The sequence below is a fragment of the Ptiloglossa arizonensis genome, chromosome 5 (assembly GCF_051014685.1).
Source record: "Ptiloglossa arizonensis isolate GNS036 chromosome 5, iyPtiAriz1_principal, whole genome shotgun sequence".
Lineage (NCBI taxonomy): Eukaryota > Metazoa > Arthropoda > Insecta > Hymenoptera > Colletidae > Ptiloglossa > Ptiloglossa arizonensis.
Genome location: NC_135052.1, coordinates 4,268,090 through 4,296,078, shown reverse-complemented (window position 1 = coordinate 4,296,078; position 27,989 = coordinate 4,268,090). Strand labels below are relative to the sequence as shown.

The 27,989-nt window shown below is 41.8% G+C and overlaps 2 protein-coding genes across 20 annotated transcripts in view; one reads left to right on the top strand and one right to left on the bottom strand.

Moving 5' to 3' along the window:
* The window catches only part of LOC143146994 (uncharacterized), a 284,039-nt gene that overhangs the window by 161,043 nt on the left and 95,007 nt on the right, over window positions 1-27,989 (top strand). The gene's annotated exons all lie outside the window — the stretch shown is intronic.
* On the bottom strand, window positions 17-26,985 carry B6 (pentraxin-related protein b6). Its single transcript, XM_076311806.1, has 7 exons — window positions 26,703-26,985; window positions 17,240-17,345; window positions 14,421-14,635; window positions 8,970-9,069; window positions 7,114-7,328; window positions 3,639-4,031; window positions 17-394 (listed from the first exon to the last, which is right to left on the bottom strand). The coding sequence occupies exons 1-7, from the start codon at window positions 26,946-26,948 to the stop codon at window positions 17-19; spliced, it is 1,653 nt and encodes a 550-aa protein (XP_076167921.1). The 5' UTR covers window positions 26,949-26,985.

Sequence of the window (27,989 nt, the reverse complement as noted above, 5' to 3'; positions counted from 1 at the left end):
GATCGATTGCTCGTTGTTAGAACGCTTTGCACGCCTGCGCGGCTGGTAGATGGAGAGCACCCGAGTACAGTTTCTTCGGGACCGATCTCCATGCCATGATCAACGCCTTCGTGAACGGTTCATCGGCGCATCCGTCGCACACGTCCATTATCATCCTGACCTCGGCCTCCGCTGGTTCCCTTTCGTCGTCCTTGTTCTCGTACTTGGGCAATTGGAGACCGAAGTTCGCCAATCCCGAGAAGTACTCGTCGTCGAGACCTTGAGAGAGATACGCGTCGTCCACGATCAGTCCGTCGCCCAGCTGCACCAATCCTCTCTTCTTCTTCTCCGATTCTCGTTTCTCGAGTTTCTTCTCCTCCGAGTCCTCGAGTTTCGTCTCCGGTACGAACGTTACCTGAAAACACAGCTGTTCGTTAGAATCGGAGTATCGTTCACCGACGAGAGACTTTTCTTTTGAAATTTTACGTGGTTACGCGGTTATCGACAACAGGGAATCGTTACAATTAATTCGTTATCGTATTTTGTCTATTATTTTCATTTTTTCCAGTAAATCCGGTAAAACGTGTTCGTGTTCCTTGATATTAACTTTCGAAGAGAGCATCGGGTCGAACTTTTCTACGAAGCACCTCGTACTTTGAACAAATTAGGATCAGGATTAGTGAGATCGGTACGTTGCACTCGTTGCACAACGAAGCTCGAGCCCTTCGCTAGCAGATACGAGCGGAAGATTTTCTAACGCGTGTTACGGCAACTTGATCTCTCTTGGTTAGCGAGCGGGTTACGTCGTGTCTTTTAAAGAAGAGTTTGCATTACGTAATGTCTCTTATCTTTTACAGAGTAGAGGGAAAAGTTCGAGGAAAAGATCGTTTGTTTCAAAGGGAGAAATATTCTGATAATTGCACCTTTTATAAAGTGCAATATCTTATCTTTTCCAAAGAAGAGGGAATAGTTCAAGAAAAAGATCGAAAGATCGTATATTTTGAAGGGACAAATATTCTGACAATTGCACCTTTTATAAAGTGCAATATCTTATCTTTTCTAGAGTAGAGGAAAAAGTTCAAGGAAAAGATCGTTCGTTTCGAAGGGACAAATATTCTCAAAATTGCACCTTTTATAAAGTGCAATATCTCTTATCCTTTCCAGAATAAAGGGAAAAGTTCAAGGAAAAGATCGTTCGTTTTTAAGGGACGAATATTCTAATAATTGCACCTTTATAAAGTGCAATATCTCTTATCCTTTCCAGAATAAAGGGAAAAGTTCAAGGAAAAGATCGTTCGTTTCGAAGGTACAAATATTCTGATAATCGCGCCTTTTTTCAAGGTCCTCGATATTTTACAAAATGGAGCAACACGTCGCGTCTGGTATTTTTCTCGGGTTCGAATCCCAAAAGTTTGTCGTTACACCGGAATATTATAGATTTTAGTGTTACCGACTCAATTTAACTACTACCTGACCCGACTTTGATGTTTTAGAAATTTTCAAGTACCCGTGTATCGCAAGCTTTCGTGTTCTGATCTAACGATTGTGTACGATCTGGTACAATCGTTTGGCTCGTGAGAGAACAAATTTAATAACATAGAATATTTTAACCTTCAAACGATATTTGTTGTAAGATCACTCGAAGATCGTATCGTACGCGATTAAAATTATGAAAATTCACGAGTAATTTATGAAAATACCCATGTTCTTGGAATATGAAAAATATACCTCGAAAAAGATACATTAATATTCTTTCCCTCGAAACGAAACTATCTTCTCCTTTGTCTTTTTGTCGTACTGTCGAATGGAACGAAGATACCGTAAATGCTCGAGTTAGGGGAAACGTTCGATATGTGCAACGCCTTTGCGATATCGCAAGGAAGCTCAAGCCGAGTTCTGACGCGTTCTTTCCGAGTTCTAATTGAGTTTCAACGCGTTCTCTCTCGATTCTCCTCAAATTCTACTCAGACAGTGCGAATTTGTGTGTTACGTTAACACCCTTTCTCTCGAGATACCGAATTTTAATCGAGTCTCGATGTGTTCTCTCTCTCTCTCTCTCTCTCTCTCTCTCTCTCTCTGACTCGATTCTCCTCGAACAGTATCCAGACAGCGCGAATTTGCGTTACAAGAACGTTTCTATTGTCTGACAGGTAAGTTTCCTCGCGGTGGGAGTGAATCGCGTTTGCGACGAATGCATTTCCTCGTGGAATCGACGAGTTATCTATGACTGAGTTAGAAAACAGAGAAAATGTCCGCTTTCCCTTCTCGGTGACGTTCTGAAATTTCTAGAAATCGGTTAACCGTTAACGCGTCACGTTCGTAGGGTCGTTCCCTCTTCGAGAGCGCCAGATTACGTTGTTTCGACGACGATAAATAATTATAGGCGATTCAAGGGATCTTCGAAAACCCCTCGTTCCGATCAAGGTGAAAGACCATTCCGAGACGTGGAAAAATGGATAAATTTTCCGAATTTTTTTCCCTGGTAGTTACCAATTGAAAAATGTAGTCTCTTTCAAAGTACACAAATATGACTTTCAGCTTCGTTTCACAATTTTGAGAAAGTAAAAATCGTAGAAAATTACGCAGTTATTCGCTGTACCCAGAACCCCTTCTGGTGAAACGTTGTTTGTTGGCCGTCACAGTTGACGAGAACTGGGAGGTTTGAAATAAACAAATTTTGTCCATTCGTAGACTGCAGACTGTTATCCAACATGTAGCGTGCGATTTTTCGAAAATTTTAATAATTGTAGAAACGGTTGAAGTTTGAAGAAAAAAGAATCATTTTTATCCAAGAAACGACTTTAAACGTTTGTAAAAAATTAAACAATTAACATATAAAAAGAATCTTACTCTACATTGTGTAATACTCTAAGCAGAATATCTCTATAAAATGTCAAGTAAATCGGATATGTAGTTTCGTAGATTTCGGAACCAGATTGAAGAACATAGTTTGAAGAAAAATGAATAATTTTGATCCAAGAAACGACTTTAAACGTTTGTAAAAGATTAAATAATTAACGTATTAAAAGAATCTTACGCTACATTGTGTAATATTCTAACCAGAATATCTCTATAAAATGTCAATTAAATCGGATATGTAGTTTCGTAGATTTCGGAACCAGATTGAAGAACATAGTTTGAAGAAAAATGAATAATTTTGATCCAAGAAACGACTTTAAACGTTTGTAAAAGATTAAATAATTAACATATTAAAAGAATCTTACGCTACATTGTGTAATATTCTAATCAGAATATCTCTATAAAATGTCAATTAAATCGGATATGTAGTTTCGTAGATTTCGGAACCAGATTGAACAGCATAGTTTTTAGAGAAACTAAAACTGCAACTTCGCTAAATGTTCATAATATCAAAATATCAAAATATCAAAATATCAAAATATCAAAATATCAAAATATCAAAATATCAAAATATCAAAATATCAAAATATCAAAATATCAAAATATCAAAATATCAAAATATCTTTTTTACATAACGTTCCACGCACTTCGAACTTTAAGAAAATGAAAAGAAAAAAAAGAAAAAATTGATTTGTACGACTCGTCAGGGCGATATCCCCCCATAATTGCACCGTAATAAAGTTCGAGATTATCGAGGCGCACGCGAGCGAATTTCCGTTTCTTTCGACGTGTCCGCTCACCTTGTCGTCCGAACGTTCACCCTCTGTAACTTGTTCCGTTTCTCTCTTCTTCGTCGATTTCTCCGAGACCGTCGAGACCTCGAGGCTCGAGTCCAATTCCCCGCTCGTGGTTCCATCGCTCGACGAGTCCTTCTCCCTCTTGAAAAGATTGCGATACGGACCGTCCGCGAAATTCAGCCCCGCTCCGCTCAGTCCATTCGTCGGATGCAGGCCCGCGGCGGGCTGCAGGTTGCCAAAGAATTGGGAAGATTGCAAGGGGAACGCGGACGAGATGGAGTCGGGATTCACGGGCGGAAGCGGCTGTAGCGGTGGCTTCCGGGGAACCACGCCAGGATGCCGCAGAGTGACTCCACCCTGAACGATCTGTAGCGGCGATCCAGGGTTCAGTTTCACCTGAAAATCGACCGACTCTCAGCCATCCGTGTTTGAAAGATCTTGGTAAAATTTACCGATATTTACTTATTTCGAATTAAGTGGTCGTATTGCTTCGCTCGATTTAAATTTAATTCGTAAGATTGTTGTTAGATTGTATTCGATAAATACAAGGTTGTTTTTTGTCGTTTTTTCCAATGTAGAAAAATACTATGATATTTGAACTTTGAACAACTAAATATACGAACGAGTGGACAGAGCTACACGAAATTTCACATATGTTCACGAAACAGTAGTACTATATTCAGAAAAATCAAACGACGAACCTAATAGCTCCATTTCTTATCGAACGATAAAACTTATCGATCGATCGATTAAACGATTCTATTATTATTTTATTTCGTTCGATTTTAAATATATTCGTAAGATCAAGAATAAAAGATTCTGTCGCGTATTATTTTGTTCTATTTAAAATGTATTTGTAAAATCAGGAATAAAGGATTCTGTCGCGTATTATTTCGCTCGATTTAAGATATATTCGTAAGATCAGGAATAAAAGATTCTGTCGCGTATTATTTTGTTCTATTTAAAATGTATTTGTAAAATCAGAAATAAAAAATTCTGCCGCGTATTATTTTGTTCTATTTAAAATATGTTCGTGAAATCAAAAATAAAAGATTCTGTCGCGTATTATTTCGCTCGATTTAAAATAAGTTCGTAAAATCGGAAATAAAAGATTCCGTCGCGTATTATTTCGCTCGATTTAAGATATATTCGTAAAATTAGAAATAAAAGATTCCGTCGCGTATTATTTCGCTCGGTTTAAGATATATTCGTAAGATCAAGAATAAAAGATTCCGTCGCGTATTATTTTACTCGATTTTAAAATATATTCGTAAGATCGGAAATAAAAGTCGCGTATCACTTTGCTCGACTTACAGTATATACGTAAGATTCTATTATTATTTTATTTACGTAAGATTAGGAATAAAAATCTCCGTCGCGTATTATTTTCCTCGATTTAAAATATCCCCGTAAGGATATATTTATTATTAACCAGCTGGCTTTATTCCGTGCCGGCACAAACAGCGATATTGTAACTGGTAGTTACGTATTTCGTTGACTCGAGAACGCGACGATTTACATAACGATACCAAGATTCTAAGATTCTATTTTATTCGTAATAACACGGAAAGATTTCGAAAGCCGTTTACTTATTTCCTTAACTTTGGCCATAACTACGAGTAGCGAATATTATAAATTGTGAAAAGAAAGTTCACCAAATTGGATAAGAGCTATTTGCATTTTATTTCGAATTCGACTGGCCAATAGTCTTAATTTAGATGCCTTAATTCTCTGGCCAATTGCATTTACCCGTGTTCCGCGCGCAAATGTAAATAATCGTAAAAATTAAATAACAATCAGCGTAGAAAATGAACGCGCGCAGTGACGGCGTCACGTTCTGTGCGATCTATTTTGAAAACACTTAAAACGATGGTTCTCGAGTACCACTGTACGACGATTTAATCGCTGGAATTCTTCCCGGCGCCATAGTTGAATTTTCGTTACTCGTTCGCCGTCGTTTAAGGGGTTAATGGTCTTGAGAGCAAATCAGACAAGATTATTTAAGAAATTACTTGGACGTTTCGGCTCGCGTTGAGAGTCTTCATTAAGAACAATGCCCCGAAAGAATGTTACCGAATTGTTCTTGAAGACGGTTCTCAACGCGAGCCGAAACGTCCGAGTAATTTATTAAATAATTTCCCTCGATTCGCCCCGGACACCGTTAAAGGATTGTATTCCATTCCTGATATTACGAATATATTTCATTCGTTTCATTTATGCACGGGATTAACCCGAAGTTAACGTTCTCTGAACGAAGTTATTGAACGTGAGAAAGTAGATTTCATTAATGGGGTCGCTACGAGCAAGTTTAGTTCTGTACATTGTCGGTCTGAAACGAGGTAGAACCTCAATTATCGCAGGAAAACGGGCCTGAAAATTCCTGCTATAATCGAGGTTCGTGCAATAATCGTGCAAACTACCTATGATCGCTATTAACGGTTATTTTCCGCGCCAACTTCGATCGTTGTTGCTGCGTATAAACCATTCCTTCCACCCGTCAACGCAATGCAACGAAACTCGATAAATTCTATTTTAATGTCGGAGCTGCGTTCGCGGGAATACTTTTGAATACTCCATGGTAAGTAAAAAGATCGAACAAGAAATCGTTCTTCTAATAGATTGCTCGACAAGTTTCGTCGTTCGATAAGAAATGGAGTTATTAGGTTCGTTGTTTTATTTTGTTCGATGAACCACTGTTTGATAAACACGTGTGAAGTTTCGTGTAGCTCTGTCCACTCGTTCGTATATTTACAGTTGTTCAAAGTCGAGGTGTCGTAGTATTTTTTTTACAATGGAGAAAACGACAAAGCTTATCGACCAACCTAGTATGTACGAGAGAAAAGACGATAAAATGATAATTGTGTGTCTAGAAACGCACAGCTTGTGCTGTCTAGAATGCAGCCTATCGTACGAACCTACTCTGCGATCTTTCCAAGTCAAAATGATTTCTATATCGAGTCGTCTTTGGACTGTAAATGTCCCCACAGTTCTAAACTCTTCGAACGAAACTTTTAAAAGACTCTTGTGATTGTAATACCCTTCGAGGTTGAACGATGGAATCGTAAACGATTCTTGGATGTCGAATTAAATCTACAATGGACAGCAGATTGTCGTTAATTCCAAAAATGAAGATAAGGACGAAGGTATTCCTTTTCGTACGTTACATTTTTTTAACGAACATCTAGTTTTCCGGTCATCCGGAGCTCGAAACATTGAAATCGTATTGCAACGAATGTACCAGGTTGCTCGATAAGTTTCGTCGTTCGATAAAATTTATCGAACGGTACTACATTGAAAACAGTACCGTTAAATAAGTTTTATCGAACGACGAGACTTATCGAGCAACCTATTACACTCGTTTCAGAATTCACTCCACCAGTTTCAGTCGTCCTTGAATAATAAAATTCCGCAGCTCGGGAGAAAGGTGACTAGAAATACGTAGAATACGCGTATTAACGGAATGCACGATGTGTCTTACCTGTGGGTTGATTTGTCCCCCGGTGAGATAAGGATTTTGCGGTAGCGGAGGTTGTGTCACTGGCGGACGAGGCACCGGTCTGGGCGTGTTGTTGGTGGTATCGTGTTCGTAATGGTGTGCATGATGGTGTTTGTGATCTTTGTGAGCCTTTCCAGCCGACAGGGCGACCCCGTACAGTTGAAGCATCGTCACTTCCCCTAGATAACCGCCGGATCCTGAAAAACGATGGTTATTTTATTCCATTCACCAGCTTTATTCCACCGTAATGGAATACGTGGCGAACACGATACAAAAGGAGGGAAAATGAAATAAAATATCAGAGATTGGCTACGATAGAACGAAAGATCAAAGTTCACCGATTAAAACTCTAAACTTGAGAAACCGATTCACCTACGTTGTAAACTGAACACCGTTCCCGACCAATCTGTCGAATAATTTTCGCGAACGTCTCGTCGACATATTTGTATATATTTTGTACGATGCGTTCAATTTCCAAATAATCGCTCGCGAAGCAGGTGAAGACTTTTCACAGTTTACGACACACTTGACGCCATCTTCGAAGCTTTAGTTCATTTCTTCGTCCGATGGTCGTACAATTAAACGTACATAATTATATTAAATGCACGGAAACTGAATTATTTAACCACGGCTAAGTGGGCACAAATTGACACTCGTTGCATTGTGTTTAGCTCCGGTGCAAACAAATGTCAACGTAGATACTTGTTCGTAGTATGTCGGTGCAAGTGATTAAGGATAAGACGGACGCCTAAATGCTGCTAACAAGGAGACCACCGGAATTGTTGCGCGCCAGTTTTAACGAAACTTCTAATTGGATTAAAGAACAGTTTAAATTCTTACATAAATTAAATCTCCGTAATCGTTTCTTGCGTGGTGATTTTTGTTTCATTAAATATTCTCTTCAGAGAAAAGGTAACTAGGTTTCAACGCGACTTTTCCGCGCGTAAAGAGGATAGAACGCTTTCTAAAATATTCCTTTCTAGCAACTATCGCTGAAATACCAATTTAACGTTTCACGTATTCGGTATTTGTCGAGTGTCCGTTGCTAGTACCGGACAAATTTCAATGGAAGCAATGATTCATCGTTCTAGGATTAAAACGTACGATCGTTGATCGCTCGTGACGATTCGATCAATCGTATCGGACGAAGTTCGTCTTGATAAAACGTTATTCGTTGTTCTTAATCGTCATTGGTACGGACAAAAATTACACCGAGTAACGAAATATTTGTCGGTACTTGGTCCATCTACAAAGCTGCGTTGCAATTACCGTGCAACGTTTAGCGCGGTCTTCTCGCAAACGCGACAAACGCATACGGAAAGAGAGAATTATGGAAAATGGGGGAGAATAAAAATAACAGCGCGCTGAAACGAAGCAGAGGATTCCGAAGAACGTGCATCGAGTGGGATTGGCTCGAAGTGGTAACAAGATGGGTAAAAAAAAAAAAAAATATCTGAATTTTCAAAGCGTGGTAAACGGGATGGGCAACATTCGGTTCGAATAAAAAACGAATAAAAGCAACGTACGGAAATCGATTCGCGACGTTCGTTCGATCGTATCGTTAAATTTTCATTCGCTCATCGTGAAACATTTCTGATGCAAATTCTGTATCAACGAGCAACGTATCAAAATTCGTTCGTCCTTCTTTGTCGCGTCTCTTTTATCGCTCGCTTCGAGCGCGAGGCTGCGTGGAAACAGTTTCTTTGTTCGAACTCGGTCGAATCTTTTCGATAATCTTCGCGCGCGAACGAAAAAGTTATTCATTTTATTCGTTGGAAATTCGTTACCGGATAAATGTTCTGCCCATCTCCGCGTCGAGATAACGATCGAACGCTTACCCTGAGGTGCTCCATCGCCTTCCAAAAAGCCTCCACCCAGTTGTCGTTGTTCCTGTCCCGTGATCGCCACTCCACCCCCTTTGATGACGTGCCCGACCAGCTGACACGACGAAAGCAAACGTGAGCGAATTTAATCGTTCGCGGCGGGCAGCTGCTGTTAACGCTTACGTGTACCCGCCGATATGCAGGGATTTAAATTAGTTTCACGTTCGAACGTTCGTTTCTTCGCCGAGCAGAAAAATTGGGTCGATTCTCCCCCCTCGCTCCCCCGCGTATCGCTTTCGAGTAGATTTTCCACGTTTCCCCTCTCGGGTTCTTCGTCCCCTCTATCTAACCCGCAACCACGGGGTGTGTATACCTTTTTTTTGCACAAATCTTCTCGAACCGATCGAACGAAACGAATCGACGAGTAACGATACAGACTCAAGAATCACACTTTGGTACATTCGAGGAAACAGCTTCCTTGCACTCGTTGAACTCGAAACACGGATACAGGGTACCTTTTTCGTTGCAACGTTCTCGAGCCCTACGTGTAGTTTTACACATTTCACACGTGGTTTAGAAATTATTCGAGACGCTCGATTCGAATGCTTTTACTTGGGAAGTTTCGTAGAAGGTAGCGTTCTCGAGCCCTACGTGTAGTGTTACACATTTCACACATGGTTTAGAAATTATTCGAGATGCTCGATTCGAATGCTTTTACTTAGGAAGTTTCGTAGAAGGTAGCGTTCTCGAGCCCTACGTGTAGTGTTACACATTTCACACGTGGTTTAATAATTATTCGAGATACTCGATTCGAATGCTTTTACTTGGGAAGTTTCGTAGAAGGTAGCAACGAAACGTCGATCTCGAGCACATAACCTTCGATTATGCCAGATGATGGCACTCTACCATTTAGTTTCAGTCACGAACCAAGAAAAGAATAATTCTACCGGTCTCTCCTCCTGTTATCGAGTCGTCGAGCGTGGAATATAAAAGTATCTCGAATTCTGGTATTCGATACTGTTTACCCTTGGGTTATTTTTGCTGCTGGAATTTGATGCAACTTCATCGGTGATACAAAATTCTTTCCGAGGGTTTAGTCCTTAACGTTTCGATTCGTTCGGAAGTGTTTTCGTTATTTTGGTCATTTGTCGCATGGAAAAGATTGTATCCGTCACGAGACACGGTACCCTTTTTGTTCTTCGTCGCGTTTCCTTTATCAATGACGCGCACCTTTATGAGGTGTCTTTTTCGCACGAATCTTCAAAATTGACCCAACAAAACACTTTTATAAACAGTATCTATACAGTCTCTAGTTTTTCAATCCGTTCGAAAAAAATTCCATTATTTAATTTTACTCGTCTTATAAACTCCATAGACGACGTGTACCCCTGTGGAGGAGTGCTTTTCGCACAAATTCTCGAAACCGACTAAATAAAGTGCTTTTATAGTATCTATGTAGTCTAGTTTTTCAATACGTTCGAAAATATTCCCATTATTTAATTTACTCGTCTTATACACTCCATAAACGACACGTACCCCTGTGGAGGTGTGCTTTTCGCACGAATCTTCGCTAATTGACCTAACAAAACGCTTTTACAGTATCTAGTCCTTAGTTTTTCAATCCGTTCGAAAAAAATTCCATTATTTAATTTACTCGTCTTATACACTCCACAAACGACACGTACCCCTGTGGAGGAGTGCTTTTCGCACAAATTCTCGAAACCGACTAAATAAAGTGCTTTTATAGTATCTATGTACTCTAGTTTTTCAATACGTTCGAAAATATTTCCATTATTTAATTTACTCGTCTTATAAACTCCATAGACGACACGTACCCCTGTGGAAATGTGCTTTTCGAACGAATCCTCGGAACCGATCGAACAAAACACTTTTCCAGTATCTAGTTTCCATTCTTTGGATTCTTTCGGAGGTATTTCCGTTACTTCCGTTATTCCCCGAAACAATTTCATCCACCGCGAGACGGTGTCCCCGGGTACTTATCGCGTTCTCCGTATCGGCAATGAGTACCCCGTCACGTGTTACGTTTCTCGGTGAAATTCTCGGTAACCGATCGGACAGAATGCTCTAACCGCGTTTCATCGTCGCATGTTCCATTCGTTCGTAGATATTTCCGTTGTTCGTCGCGTCGAATCGATTCCGTCCGTCGCGAATGTCCCGAAATAAAACTCTCCGTTCGCCGTGCGTTCTCTCAGCTTCGATTACGTTCATCCGTTTATCGCCTCGACGCGTACAGTCACCGGTGGTTCGCGATCGTCGTGATTCCACGTGTATTTTTTTTTTTTTTTTTTTCGATAACCACCGAAACCAATAACGGTAGACGGAACGATCCCGTTCGTTCTCGAACGGGTCGATTTCCCGTAATCCCCGTCGATCCCTTTCGAAGTACGCGATTCGAGAAAACCACGAGAAAACGCGACCGATTTCACGGTACAGGTGGAACCGATCGCGTCGATTATCGACGAAGAAGCGACTTTCGCGAGAGTAAGGTAAAGCCGGCCGCAGATCCGCGACGAGAGAATTCCACGCGCGATTTGCATCGCTCGGGCAACGAGACACGCGCTCTTACGCAACAAGCGGAGAAACGGGGAGGGGCTCGTTCTAGCATCGCGGAGAAATGCGTCGAGCGTGGAATCCGCCTCGGAGCGGACGTGGTCGTCGCGGTCGTTCCCAAAGATCGACTTTCTACTCGTTTTGGCGCGTGTCGCGATGCCCATACGCGTGTATATATAACGGCCGACTTTCGAGAACTCTGCGGTAACCCGCGAATACTATATATCCGGGACCCTGGCATTGGTCGATCGGGGACGATGATGCGCGGCGCGTGGTGTCCCGCGATCGTAACGCAGCGACGAGAAAGCGTCGTTTTCTGTTCTCGTGCCGCGGAAGTCCTGGCGGGAATTCGAGTTTCCACCAACGAGAAGCTCTCATCCCCCACCACCGCCGCCCGCGAAACACGAACGCGATTGGTGGGGGACACGCGACCCCGTGATCTTTCCCCGAGAGAACGTCGCCGCGAGAGGGAGCTCGGTACGTACGATGCGAAAAACCGTGCACGTTCCTTTCGCGTCGCTCTTATACGCCCACCTTTTCATTTTCCGCGAAACGATCGCGGACTGCGTTGCACTTTCACGGTCACCACCGACACGGAGAACGCGAGCACCGCGGCGAACCTGCTCGATGATTTCTTCCATTCGAACAAACGAGATTTCGGCTACCACGCGTTCAACCCTTCCCACTCGAGGTTTCTCTGCTACCAGAAACCGAAGCCTCGAGACAATCCTTCGAGTCGTAAAATGAATCTGGAATCGAACTGTTGGAACGAATGCAACAATGATTCCAAGAGTGCCGGATGTCGATAGCGAATGGTCGATGATAGCGATAGCGATGGAAGGGTCGTCAACCGTTTGGCTATTTTTCTTTTGGCTTTTTTCTAGTTCCAAGTCGAGAGTCACGAAGACCACACGACACTCGTCGTTCACGTCAAGGCATATTAATTTTTACACTTGTTTCTTCGGAATTTGTATTCTCGTGTGTATACGAAAACTATACTACTGGATACGCGAGATCCCTGCGTATTATAATAAACTACATATAATTTGAACTTTACAACAGGAACATTTTTATATACTTCGCGTACATGCATTTACGCTCTACAGGAACGTAATATTTCAATTCCAATTTGAACTCCAAACCACCAAATTTTCCCGGATCGAAAATAGTAGAGTGAATTACATGGCGACCGAGGATCTCTTTTCGAGTCCAAAAGGTTAAACCGAGTCAAGACCTAGGGGGATGGAAATTATCCTCGTCTCGCGAACGAAATACTCGATCACCGAAATCAATCGACTGAGATTGCACGAACCTCGAGAAACTGCGATTTTCGGACGATAATCGCGAGATTCGAATGAAAATTTCACCGATTCGCGTAACCTTCACCGAAAGTGAAATTTTCGAGCGGACGTTCGCTCGGCGAAAACCACCTTTCCTGTACGATATTTTTTGCTCTTAATTTCGATCGAAATGAACAGATATACCGAGTAATGGGATACAATGTATCGTAGGAGGAAAGAAAGATCGAACTTGTGAGATATTGGATTAGAATATCACTTGGGTGTTAAGGGGGTTGTTACGGTATGGTATCCCGTGGTAAATGATCCATTTTGTTTGTATTTTCTAAAATACTTGGGCGGATGAATCTACTAATAGTAAGTTTCCCATAGAATGTTCGAAAGATGATTATAGCGACGTAAGTGGACTCGTGAAATCTAACTGGGATCTGCTCAAGGTTTCGGGTGATCGCGATAATATCGTGCCTCCGTGAAACGTAATCGATTTCGTTCGCGTTTTCGAAACATTTCGAAAGTTTCTAAAATAATATTCCGGAGAGAATTCTATTGAACGTGGTTACACTCGAGGAATCTAACCCAGACCTACACGAGATTTCAAAGGGTTGCGATAGTATCGTGTTCGCGTGAAATGTAATCGATCTCGTTTACGTTTACTCGAAATTTGGAGCGTTCAAAGTTTCTAAAACGATTTTCGAAAAATAAATACGAATAACGTGGGCTCGTGAAACCCGACCCAGATCCACTCAAGGTTTCGAGGCACTGCGATGGTATCGTGCTTCGCGAAAAATAGTCGATTTCGTTCGTATTTTCCAAAAAATTTTATCGACTCGGTCCAGATCGGACCTAACCCAGACGTACTCGAGTACTCAGTAGTATCGTTTTCCGTGAAAAATAATTGATTTCGTTCGTACTTTTTGCAAATTCGGCGTTGAAAGTTTCGGAAACGATATTCGAGGGAGAAATACGAACAACGTTGGCTCGAGAGACCCAACCCATCTCTACTCAAGATTTCGAGATACGATAATAATATCATGCTCCGTAAAAAATAGTCGACTTTGTATTTTTTGCAAACTCGGCGTTAAAAATTTCGAAAACGATATTCGAGGGATAAATACGAACAACGTTGGCTCGAGAGACTCAACCCATCTCTACTCAAGGTTTCGAGGCACTACGATGGTATCATGCTCCGTAAAAAATAGTCGACTTTGTATTTTTTGCAAGTTTCGAAAACGATATTCGAGTGATAAATACGAATAACGTTGGCTCGAGAGACCCAAATCCAACCCATCTCTACTCAAGGTTTCGAGGCACTACGACGGTACCGTAATCCGTGAAAAATAGTCGACTTGGTATTTTTTGCAAATTCTTCGTTAAAAGTTTCGAAAACGATATTCCAGAGCTAATTCCATAAAACCCGAGTAAACTCCGTAAGACTCCCGTTGGTCTTGAACGCGACGTTTCGTGGCCCGATCTTCCCGAAATTGATCGCATTCATCGAGACGCGTGCAAGCGTTCATCGCGTAGAGTGCACCGATACACCGAGTGCTTGTAACCGAAGGATTAAGGCGAATAGTGGAGATCGGTGGTGCGCGCTTACCCTGTTGTTGAACCCGCGACCTACGCGCTCGTCGTTGACCCAGATCTGCCACTCCCCGGTACGGCCGTTCCAGCTTTGGCAGGAGTGATACCACTTGTTCAATCGCAGCGGATAATTCAATCTGTACAAGTTGTGGCCGTCGATGTTCATCATGTAGTAGGAACTTCTGGCAGTGTTGGCCACCCAAGAGAGTATCCCTCGCGGTTGGTCGCCGACTTGAAATCGAACGTGAAAAAAATTAACCGAGAAATCGGGCCGAGTATCCAGCCGGAGCGTTGCGGAGGCGTTGCCGGAGGAGTGGTGGTTGCTTGTTGTATTCGAAACGAATTAACGGGATTGCGTCACGATATTCATCGGTTTGTTCGCTCGCGAAACTCGCATTCCGTGGAAATCCAAACGTTCGTACGATTACGCGATCGTTGAAAATTTCGAATACATTATAAATTGTTTGCGCGAAATTACTAGGTGGTTACGAGCCAGGGATGCGCAACACGCGATCCACCGAATGATTGAACATGCCCCATGACCCGATTCGAACGGAACACAGGACTCTGTTAACTCTGCCGCTACTAACGAGGGACGCGTCGATCGATCGATGATCTTCCAGTTTCACGAAAGTCGGTATACACGCGCGACGAACCATTCGTAAATATTGAACGCGCGTTTGTTTAGTTTCTTTATCGGACGATGTTTACCCTCGAGGGGTGCAAACTATCCTCGATGGAGTAAACGAAATACCTATTCGATTCGACGTCTGAACGAGGAACAGAGATGGAAAGAACAACGAATGTAGAAAAGTTGTAGCTTTTAACGAGCACTCGCGAGGTAATGCGAAAAAATGAAGAAACGATCCGAAGGTGAATTTTTACTCGACCGTGTGATCGCTCGTCGCGAAACACAATTTTTTTTTTTCCATACTAGACGTCGAAAGTACCGGCTGTGGAACGTTATCGTAACGTAACAACGAAACTATTTATGTTAGCAGCTATGGTAGATTATCTTGGAAACACATCTCCGGTTTAAAAAAGAAAGTAAATAGCTTGGCGTGAGTTTAATCGTTTACTTTGTTCCAATCGTAAGTGAGCATCGCGCTCGTTTCTCGACGCGATATTTCATGTTTCCATAATTTGGTCGCGAATAATTTAATTCGTCGGTGCGCGGTGTAGTTTCTCGTAGCAGTGTCGTTGGAAATAATTTACCCGTAAGTATGGAGAAAAAAAAAAAAGTGAAAGAGAACCGAACTCCGAACACGCACGGTTCACGGAAGAATATCCGTCGCGGAGATCGTTCCATCGAATTTCGAAGTAAATTTATGCTCGCGACGTGCTCGTGATTCGATTACTCCGGTTAAAGTGCAAACGTCGGTGAGAGATGTTTGCGTTTCAATTACACGAGGAAAAATCGCTTCAGTTATCCAGAGAATATCGTGATCTTCCTTTCGGGGAGTTATTTTCGAGATTATCGAACCAACGCTTGGTTTCTAACGCGTTCGTTAACCCGTATTTTATAATCCTCGAACAATCTTTTACCATAATTACATTTTTACTTCGAAGCGAAGAATCTATCGAATTAACCAAAAAATAGGAGAAGTCACTATTCGAGAAGAAATGTAAAAACCACAAGATAGGAATATTCTTCCAAAATTAACAAAGAATGTAAAATATTCGTTGCTTTGTAAATCGATAAATTTTTGGGCATGCTCGAGTAAACTGCAAACGCGTTAATTGAGCTCGTAGCAATATTTAACCTTCAAATGTTACGCCCGAGTATACTCGATCGCGAGCGACGACGTTCATTCGGATGCTAGAGTTAAAGCGAGTAACAAATACACAAACTCTCAACTTCTGTGGACAATTTGGTGAATCGTTATTTAATTTCGATATACGCAGGTGCGTATATACGTACACGTATCTCAACGTATGTATATACGTATTTCTGTGTATCCATATTTTTGCATAATTCTGAAAAGATATAAAATCAATAGTAAAATCAATCGAACACGTATACACATTTCTACGAGCATAATTCTCCAAAGATATAAAATCAATAGTAAAATCAGTAGTAAAATCAGTAGAATACGTATACATATTTCTGCAAGCAAAATTTTCAAAAGATACAAAATCAATAATAAACTTAATGAAACACGTATACACATTTTTGCGAGCATAATTCTCCAAAGATATAAAATCAATAGTAAAATCAGTAGAATACGTATACATATCTCTGCGAGCATAATTCTCAAAAGATATAAAATCAATAGTAAAATTAATGAAACACGTACACACATTTCTATGAGGATAATTCTCAAAAGATACAAAATCAATATTAAAATTAATGAAACACGTATACAAATTTCTACGAGGATAATTCTCAAAAGATACAAAATCAATAGTAAAATTAATGAAACACGTTTCTGCGAGGATAATTCTCAAAAGATACAAAATCAATAATAAAATTAATGAAACACGTATACACATATCTACGAGGATAATTCTGAAAAGATAGAAAATCAATAATAAAATTAATCGAGCACAGGGACTTCTCCCACCATCGATCGACTCAATGGCGAAACGCTTGCGTTTCGCACCTATGGTCTCGAGGGACGCGCGCGATTGCGAAACGGAGACGCGCGATTCGTGAAACCGAGCCGGGGAAGGGTTTTCGTTTTCGATACGGTCCCGCGCGATGAATCGCACGGATCGAAAAGCCCGGCGAACTTTCGCTTTCTCGTATCCCGTTCACCCGTACACGGGGTAGAATAAAAAAAGTGAGGAAGAGGTGAAAGGAAAAAGGAACAGCCACGGCAACCGTGATCTCACCTGCGTACGAAAACAGAGGATGGTCGTTCGTGTGATTGTTGAATTTGGTCCACGAGCACAGCGTGAACTCCTTCATGTCCGGTAGATCGATCTTGTATTGGACGTACTGCGACCGGGAACAAAAAACAACGGAAATTACGCTCGACGGTACTCCACGTCGATCTCTAGTTTCCCATCGACGTTAATTTAACAACAACATCGATTACCGATCTCCCAGACACGGTCTGCTCCGATTACGCGCACGCGTCGAGTTTCGCGCGTAATTCTTTCCGCGATCGTCGGAGCGGGTCTCGATACAAAAATGGCCGTGCCGTGCAAACCGACAACTCGCTGGCGCCTCGAGCTCCTTTTACAGCTGCACGCGCGCTACCTTCTTTCCGGTTTCCGCCAGGTGATCGCTCTCCCTGTCTCAGTCTCGGTAGAGAATGAATAATTCTAGCCCCGGTTTTAGGATTTCACGAACGTGTTTCGACTAATCGTTTACATCCGATAAACCGACAAATAAGGAAGGTGGTTCGTAGACAATCTTTTCAAAACTCCGCTATGTAATTTCTATCGAACGTTTATATTTTACCCGGTCCAGTCTGCTCAATTTTATTACGATATTTTAATTCGTACGGAAGTTATGGCTTCGATCGCGTGGAGCTCTACCGTTTAGATCGACGAAGAAAGTAAAGAGCGATTCGTTTAAAAGAACAAAAAAAGAGTTTTCCAATCCGCGTCAGTGTCGATTACTTTTTATTCTCTTTGTATCGCTTTAAAGTCGATCGTTGGATTTTTCGTGTTTGTATTCTTGTAATCATTAGGCGAACAATTTTCCGAAATAAAATAAAACTTCTCTTTCACTTCGATCGATTTGATCGTTACCTTCCTGTTTCCCGGAGAAGACTGACCCGCGCGATTGCCCGTAACTTGTACACGAATGAACATTTTTGTGGTAAATTTCAGTGAAATTTGTAGTTTCGTTTGTACATTTTCACGCAATAAGAGTTTGTAAAAATCAGTAATCGAATATCGATATTAATCTAAACGATTTTTCTCGTTTAGAGAAAATTTCCAGTAGCTACTTCGATGTTTATTTTTCGTCCCGTCGATCGGCTCGAAATTAATTACTCTCGAATTATGCGGGAACATAGCAAAAGAATTCGTCAGGCGGATAAACGATCGGATGTTACACAGCCGCGAGCAAGAAACCGGACGACTTAATCGATTCCCATTTCGGAAGAGTAGTTTCCGTCTTCCAGACTCGTTGCGCAACGTTCGAGTTTCACGCAGCGATCGTGTCCACGCACGAACGAGGCTCGATCTTTCGCGCGGTTTACCAATTTCACTGGAACAAGGTCTTTGCCATAATTTCCTACTCGGTGGTTGTTACGCACCCGCGTTACGCAACACGGGGTATCGCGAAAGCTACGAGAAATCGTTCGATGGCTGGAATCGCTCCACATTGTCACCCGTGTGGGCGAAATCGTCGCCGGTAATGCGAGACAAAGCTCGATTCCCACTAGCGTTCCAGAGAAACAACGTTCGAGGAACGATCGCACGGATGCATCGTGCGCGTTAAACGAGCACGTTCCGATAAGTGTAGAGACCGTTTATCGAACTCTGCATCGGAACGGTCGAGTACTTTTGTGGTTGAATTATTCGGTGAACGGAATTCGAAAAATCAATACTCGAACTTAATTCGAAAACTCAAATACTCGAACTTAATTCGTAAACTCAAATACTCGAACGTAATTCGAAAAATCAATACTCGAAGTTAATTCGAAAACTCAAATACTCGAATGTAATTCGAATACTCAAATACTCGAACGTAATTCGAAAACTCAAATACTCGAACGTAATTCGAAAACTCAAATACTCGAACGTAATTCGAAAACTCAAATACTCGAACGTAATTCGAAAACTCAAATACTCGAACGTAATTCGAAAACTCAAATACTCCAATGTAATTCGAAAACTCAAATACTCGAATGTTTGGTACATCGATGAATTATCTGGTAATTCGTAATATTCAAATGGTCAAACGCTTCGATGATTGATGTATTCGGTACTTGATGTATATAATTCAAATACTCAGTACTCGAATATTTTAGTAATTCGTAATACTCGAATAGTCGAACGCTTCGATGGTTGAATTATTCGGTACTTGATGTATATAATTCGAATACTCCAGTACTTTTAGTGATTTGTAATATTTGAATAGTCGAACACTTCGATGATTGAAGTATTCGGTACTTGATGTATATAATTCGAATACTCCAGTACTCGAATATTTTAGTGATTCGTAATACTCGAATAATCGAACACTTCGATGGTTGAATTATTCGGTGAAATATTCCAATACTCGAATATTTTGTGCAGCGATCGAATATCTGGTGTTTCTAGTACTTGGATGGTGCAACGTGGACTATAAATTATTATCCTTGAATTCGTTGTTACCTCTTTGAGTTTTAATAACATTTAATATTCCAACACTCGATTCGAATATCGGTATTCAAATTTCGAATATTCGAACACTCGATTCGAATATCGGTATTCAAATTTCGAATATTCGGAGCTTATTCGTAGCATTCGAGTGTCTATGAAACATTTTAACATTAAATTATCGCGAGGCTGGTTGTATCGATCGAAGATCGAAACACGATCAGCACCATCTGTGCATATTGTTCGGAGAAAGAAAGATTCGTCCTGAAAAGTATTGTGAATCGCGATCGATCGCAGGTTTCAGTCAGCCTTCGTAAAGTCATTAACCGTGCAAAAAGTACTCGACGCCATCCACGTTCTTCTTAGTCATGGTACCACATGATACCACATTCTCTATAGCCCCCGACCAATCTTTCTTTCTTCGTACAATAGCACGCTTTGAAAAAACTTGTCCGTACAACCATAAATGCGTACGCGCTTCGACTTTCGATTGTTAGACTTCAGTTACATGCGCAATCCGATTGACAATGAGTCCAGATCATTTGTCTAGTATAGACCGGATCTTTCGAATCCTGTACGACTTACTAATATTTAGCAAGATCGCACATTGTTCGAAACATCCATTTGTTCGGTTCGTTATACCATGGTTTCATAGTAAATGCGATAACCACGATCAAAACATTTTCTAACAAGGATTAAGTATCTCCAGAGAAAGACGAAGAAAGAGAAAGTGAAAGGCGAAGATTGTATTTATTTGTTTGCGCAATGCCCTCGAGGTTAGATATAAAAGCAATTTATGGCCTCAGGTGCATCCTCTCGCATTGAACACGGTAGCCAAAAAATTTCGAAACATTTTCAAACAACGTTAAGATATCGCTGAAGAAAGACGAAAAAAGAGCAAGCAGGAGACGAAGATTGTATTTGTTTGTTTGTGCAATGCTCTCGTGGTTAAATGTAAGAATAATTTATGATCTTGGGTGCATCCTCTCGCATTGAACACGTTAGCCAAAAGATTTCGAAAAATTTTCAAACAACGTTAAGATATTGCTAAAGAAAGACGAAAAAAGAGCAAGCAGGAAACGAAGATTGTATTTGTTTGTTTGTGCAATGCCTTCGAGGTTAGATGAAAGAATAATTTATGACCTCGGTTGCATCCTCTCGCATTGAACACGTTAGCCAAAAAATTTCGAAACATTTTCAAACAACGTTAAGATATCGCTGAAGAAAGACGAAAAAAGAGCAAGCAGGAGACGAAGATTGTATTTGTTTGTTTGTGCAATGCCTTCGAGGTTAGATGAAAGAATAATTTATGATCTTGGGTGCATCCTCTCGCATTGAACACTGTAGCCAAAAAATTTCGAAAAATTTTCAAACGACGTTAAGATATCGCTGAAGAAAGATGAAGGAAAAGAAAGTGAGAGACGAAGATTGTACTTGTTTGTTTGCGCAATGCTCTCGTGGTTAAATGTAAGAATAATTTATGATCTTGGGTGCATCCTCTCGCATTGAACACGTTAGCCAAAAGATTTCGAAAAATGTTCAAACAATGTTAAGACATTGCTGAAGAAAGACGAAAAAAGAGCAAGCAGGAAACGAAGATTGTATTTGTTTGTTTGTGCAATGCTCTCGTGGTTAAATGTAAGAATAATTTATGACCTCGGTTGCATCTTCTTTCATTGAACACGTTAGCCAAAAAATGTCGAAATTCCAAACGACGATAAAATATCGCCGAAGAAAGACGGAAAAAGAGAAAGCGAGAGGCGAAGATTATATTTGTTTTTTGCACAATGGCTCCGATGTTGGACGTAGAAGCGAGCTATACGGTCGTAGGTGTGCCCTAATTTCGTTCGACGAAAACGAGAAAGGAAATCTTTCCCTCTTTCCGGCGATTAATTAACGAGGAAACCAAGTTCTGCCATTAGTTTCGGATGAATGGACATCAATTTGAAACTTCGTCGTGCGGTACGATGCGAGCTAGACCGTAAGTAGTACACAGTTATGTTTACATTAGGTCTCGGTCGGTCGCGTGATCATGACCCGAGACAAGGGTGGAGGAACAGGTCCTTGGCAACGAGCAGTTCAATAAGAGAGTCTGTTTGCGTTCAACGTCCGTAACGGTCGATAGGGGCCACGGACGTAACGATTTTTCGTACAGTGATCTGTTCAATTATCGTTCGAACGCTCGTATCGAGGATAATTGATACGTACGAGTTATATATGTATAACTTGTCACACTGCGCGGCCATATCGAATGGCAATACAGCGCTACGGTATAATTATCGTTGTAAGTCGATATTAGACTCATTAGGGAGTAAATCGTTACGCTTTCGATGCCTATTAGCCGCGAGATCGTCGATACCACCGTACTAGCGAACATGATCTTGCTCGTACGCGGTAGTTCCCGCTTCGGAGCAACAATCGCTACCCCGGATTCAAGCAACGGAACTATCCCCACCACTGATCACGTTCTTTCGAAGCTAACGATTCGTCAACCGGTACGACCCCAAGACACAAAGCGAGAAAACCAGGTACACAGACGTCGTCGAATCGATGAAAATTAAAAAATTAGGTTATCAAATTTTGGTAACACTCTTGGTTAAAGGCGAAAATCGTACGATCTGCTCTGGACGAGTATTTACCGCGTACAAATTGATTCGATTCTCCAATTGATTTCTTCGACTCGAGTAAATTTGTTTTTAATCGTTTTTAATTCAATAATTGTGACACAGCATCTATTAAGAGTCTCGTATCAATCGAAATCGTCGCTGGTCGACCGTTCACTTTACCTTGATTTACGTCTCAAGATGCAACAATGATTTTATTATTCCAAATCGTTCGTACCGTGGAAAAAGCACCGGTGAATACTCAAAGACACTCGTAGGAATCGATAATCGCGGAACGAGCGATCCCGTTCGATGAGATTCTCAAGGGGCGTTGATTTTCGAAAGACAATGGTCGATTCTCGCTGTCGTTCGCGTTATTATTTTCAACGCGAGCACTCGTGTCATAGGACACGTTCAGTTGACCGCGTGCAATCTCTGAGATATCGTCTCGATGCAATTTCTGCATCGAATTATTCATAATTCATCGTGCACGAGGAAAATGGATAGTACGTAAGAAATCTTCGAATTTATCTCCGTTCGTTCGAAAGTAGCGATAGAATTTCGTTTCGTAATCAATTAACTACCGGAAAGAGAGGAAAATCTCCCTTCCTGTATCCTCCGAGTAAAAGCAGGATGCATTTATCTTTGTTTCGTACAATTTCTTTCTTTGTCTTCGTCCAACGACAACGCTGCCAATTCAAAACGCTGACCAATCTCCGAACACTCCTGTACTTCGAAATACGATACCGAAGTACGTTTTCTCGCTGCACAATTGAACGTGCCAATGTACAAACCGCTCCTCGAGAGTATACTTCCGACAATGACTACGATCGCGCCACAGCGATCGTGCAAAAAGCAGCCGAGCATACGCGCGACTTATTGCTAATTAGCGGTTACGTAGCACGAACGAAGCAAGAGCGTACTTAAGGGTGTCTCGACAAATACGATCGTTTAACCGTCAGGTGCATTCTCTCGACACGCGGAGTATACACGCCCCATTGAACCCGAAGCGTGGTCGTCGCTCGAGCATCACGATGCCTTCTTCGACACACCGATTGAACCGGAAACGTTTGCCAACGAATCCGATCAATCTTTGTTCTTTCCGATTCTCGAATCTCCCGCCACGATTATTCACAATTAAGAATACAAGATTCTGTTCCACTTGAACCGTGCTGGCAATTCCTGACAGTGGATCCGATCAATTTTTATTCTTCCTAATTTTTAAATTCCTCGCTGCTGCGATTATTCACGATTAAGAATTTCGGACTGCGTTCCAGATACTTGAACCGTGTTACGAATTTTTGGTCAACGGAATCGGACTAATTTTTATTTCTCCTGCTTCTTAAAATTCTCGTTCTAATTATTCACGATTCAGAATGCCAGAGTTTCTTCCACTCGAATCGAGCGAATTTTTGACAACAGAATTGGACCAACTTTTATTTTTCTACTTCTTAAAATCCCTGCTACAATTACTCGCGATTAATAATACCAGATTTTGTTCCAATCAAACCGAGCGAATTTTTGACAACAGAATCGAACAAACTTTTATTTTTCTACTTCTTAAAATCCCCTCTACAATCACTCGCGATTAATAATACCAGATTTTGTTCCAATTAAACCAAGCGAATTTTTGACAACAGAATTGGACAAATTTTTATTTTTTCTACTTCTTAAAATCCCCGTTGTAATTATTCACGATTTAGAATGCCAGAGTTTCTTCCACTCGAATCGAGCGAATTTTTGACAACGGAATCGAACAAACTTTTATTTTTCTACTTCTTAAAATCCCCTCTACAATCACTCGCGATTAATAATACCAGATTTTGTTCCAATCAAACCGAGCGAATTTTTGACAACGGAATCGAACCAACTTTTATTTCTTCTACTTCTTAAAATTCCTGCTACAATTACTCGCGATTAATAATACCAGATTTTGTTCCAATCAAACCGAGCGAATTTTTGACAACAGAATCGGACAAACTTTTATTTTTCTACTTTTTAAAATCCCTCTACAATCACTCCCAATTAATAATACCAGATTTTGTTCCGCTCGAACCGTACTGGGAACGATTCGACACCGAATTTGCGAAATGTGTATTGTTCCCAGTTTGAAAAATCCTGCGTACTTCCCCCCGAATCGTAGGAAAGGATCCTCCTCTCGAAAAGGAAGGATCGCCGCGGTAGAAAGCGATCCGTATCCCGCGATTTCGCGACAGCATCGTGCACTTGAACGTGGGCCGTGCATTCCTCGCGATGCGATAAGATCGTCCGTCCGCGCTTCGATGCATCCCGGAGAATGTCTTCTTCGTTTCCTCTAACCTTGATCAAAAAGCAAAGTCGGTCGATCTGGTTCGAACGACGCGGAGGAAGTGACTCGCTCGCGTGTCGTTCGCGTTTTCTCTCGCTTTCGTTGCCAGCTTGGCGCCCGCCCGGCGAGCCGATTCGTGTCATTTTACACCGGGCGCCTCGCCTCGTATCGCGCGTGTTCTCGAGCGTGACGCCGCGTGCTCGTACACGGCACGCAAGAAGCGAGGAAATACCGCGAGCAAAGCAGGAAGCGCATCCCGAGCGAAAAGCGCGGCGTTCCTCGCGGAACCCCGTTATCCGTTGATCGTCGACCTACTCTCGCTTCCACGGACACAGTAGAGAGCTCGGTTTCCGTCGATACGAAACACTTGGACAATTATCGAACACGAGTATCGCCCGAGACACCACACCGTAGAGGAACAAACCTAGCAAACATCTAGCAAAAACGAGCTATCGAGACCGATCTCGACACCGGGGCGTGTGTGTGTTCGTGTCTATAATTCAGAATCCGCTCCGGTGAAATCTCAACCGTCCGCTGGAAATTTAAAATACTTGGGGCGTCTCTGATAGATCGGAGATAATAAATCTCTATCGCGCGGGAAATAATCTATTCAACGTTTGATTAAATGATCAAGGGTATCGCTTAATTCGAAACCAACTGGAGAGATACGAAACTCGTCGACGGAGGTTTTCAAAACGTCGAATCTTTTGAGCTCGTTCAGAACGTAACGAGTGTCCGGTATATTTGTTTGCAACATCGCATTGCATATGTAAAATCGACATAGTTACGACACTTTAAACGAGGCAGCGCACCGGCGAGAACTCGTTCTGCCCGAGACCCCCTTTAAAGTTCGAATAACTTCTTCTCGGTTACGTGTTTTTCCACTCGATGTGCACGATATCTCGCGTACGATTCAACAGATCTTATCGAGGAAAATAGTTTTTCGAGCATATCTAAATTGAGCACGATTAAAGAACAACGTTGAAATCCGACGTTAAATTGGTATTTCTTTCACTGAGCGTTCGTTTTCGTTGCTCGTTGTTCGTGAAGATCAGAGTCCGGTATCGTAAAATCGGGGCATTTTTCTCGAGCTGGAAAATATGCACGTAGCGAGTGCAGGTTTCTTTCATCGCGTTACCGGAACAAATGGACCGTACATCGATTTTCTAGCTATAAAAAGTCTAAAACTTTATCTTATAGTCCGAACGAATTCTCAATAATTCACCTTACCTCGAGATTTGCATTCTAAAGCAAACGTGTCTCTTCGATTGTCTAATTTTATCGTGACCCTGTATGCACAATTGTTACAAAGGGAACTATCGTTTCTTTGAACAGTACCATCGATACCCTTCTATACGACAGAAACGAGCAATATACAAAATTATTTCGAGGTTTTCTTCTAGATCTACCAAACTTAGACTCTATTTTCAAATATAACAACACTCTAGATATCATAACTAGTGAAAAATCGACTTTGACGCGATCGTTTCAAAGCAAACTATCGTCTCGCGAAGCAATGTGCTCGCTATACTCTGTGACAAGAACAAACGATTTATAAACTTACTTCAAAATTTGCTTCAAACGTCTACCAAACTTAGCAGTCTCTATTTTCAAATATAACAACACTCTAGACATCATAACTCGTGAAAAATCGACTTTGGCGAGATCGTTTCAAAGCAAACTATTATTTTGCGAAACAATATGCTCGCTATACTCTGTGACAAGAACAAACGATTTATAAACTTACTTCAAAATTTGCTTCAAACGTCTACCAAACTTAGCAGTCTCTATTTTCAAATATAACAACACTCTAGACATCATAACTCGTGAAAAATCGACTTTGGCGCGTACGTTAGTGTTTGGTAAGGTTCTCGTTTCAAAACAAACTACCGTCTCGCGAAGCAATATGCTCGCTATCCTCTGTGACAATAACAAAAGATTCCCAAAGTGACATCAATATTTACTATAATCGTCCACACGAATGATCAGAATCTCTTCCCAGAAATCGAACGTTCCGAACATCGCGACTTGTAAAAGGAATGAACTTCAATCACGACGAACTCGTCGAGACGAGTCGTTCCGAGGGAAAGTATCAGATCGTTGTACGTGTTCCGAGGAACTATACCTCGAAGTACAGCTGCTGGTTCATCAAGACCTTGTAGAGGGCACACCGGTCGGAATCATGCTGGCCCAGCAAAGACGAGCTCTCGAGATCGTAGAGGGACTGAGCTGGCGCGGTCGCGTAAACCGGAGCATCGTGATGGAGAACGCTGCTGGAGGGTGTTGGAAACGCTGGTCTCCAGGCGGTGGAGATCGCGTGCACCCTGGTCCACGCGAGCAGGGTGCACAACCATAACAGAACTAGCGTCATTTGGTATTATTCGGGGCGGCACGCTCTCCTCGACCGATCTGGAACAGAAGACCATCCCGTGACGAAACGAGAAACACGAGGTAACAAAGATTAAAAAAAAAAAAAGAAGAAAAATAAAAGAACAACTGCAAACAGGAAGTATCGAAGGGATTGATCGCGTTTCGTTAAACGTTGGCGTTGTTACGCGCCGCGGATCACCGTATTGCGAAATTTAATTCACGGCACCGGAACGATATCGCCTAACCGGCAGCGATAAAAATCAACAAATTTCCATCGATCGCCGCTTGGAAAGCTTCGCGAGCTGGTGTGCCAATCGTACGAAAGAAATTCGAAACAACCGCGACGAGCGGACCGAAACTCTCGATTCGTCGTCGCGGGTCATCCTCGCGACGAGAAATCGAAGAGTATCTATCAGTTTGAAACGATACGAAGTGCTCACCGCGATCGAGGAAAATCCATTTCTCAACGTACGTACCGTACGTGATCCACGATCTCGCGTTTTTTTTCGCGGACAACGTTTAGGCGCGAACGTTCGACGAGTGCCTCGAACGTTTGCTGTGTTTTATCACCGTTACGTTGCTGCGAACCTTATTTTGGTAAGAAGCGAACTACGAAGGAAATCGTCCGAACGTCGACCAGTACGGAATAGAGAACTCACCGAGAGGTGATTTCAACTATCACCGTTGAAATCCGCGCGATAGAGGGAAGCAGATCCTCGCTGTCTCGAAACAGAAAGGTAACTGTCCGCTCGTTCTGCTCGACGTAGGCCTCGTAAACTCGTAAGAGGTGTGCACACCTCCTACCCGCTTCGATTCGCCTTCTTTACTCTCTCTCTCTCTTTCTCTTTCTCTCTTGTCCACTTGCCTTTCAGACTCGGACATCCTACGAGCCACGGTGGTGTGCAGGATGCACAGCCAGCTTCTCGATTTGTCGACCGTCGATTATAAGTTTAACGACTGGTCGTTCGTTTAGAAGTTTATTCGACAGCTCTTTCGTGGGAAAATTACAACGTTAATTAACCTGGAACTGAGTCGTGAATTT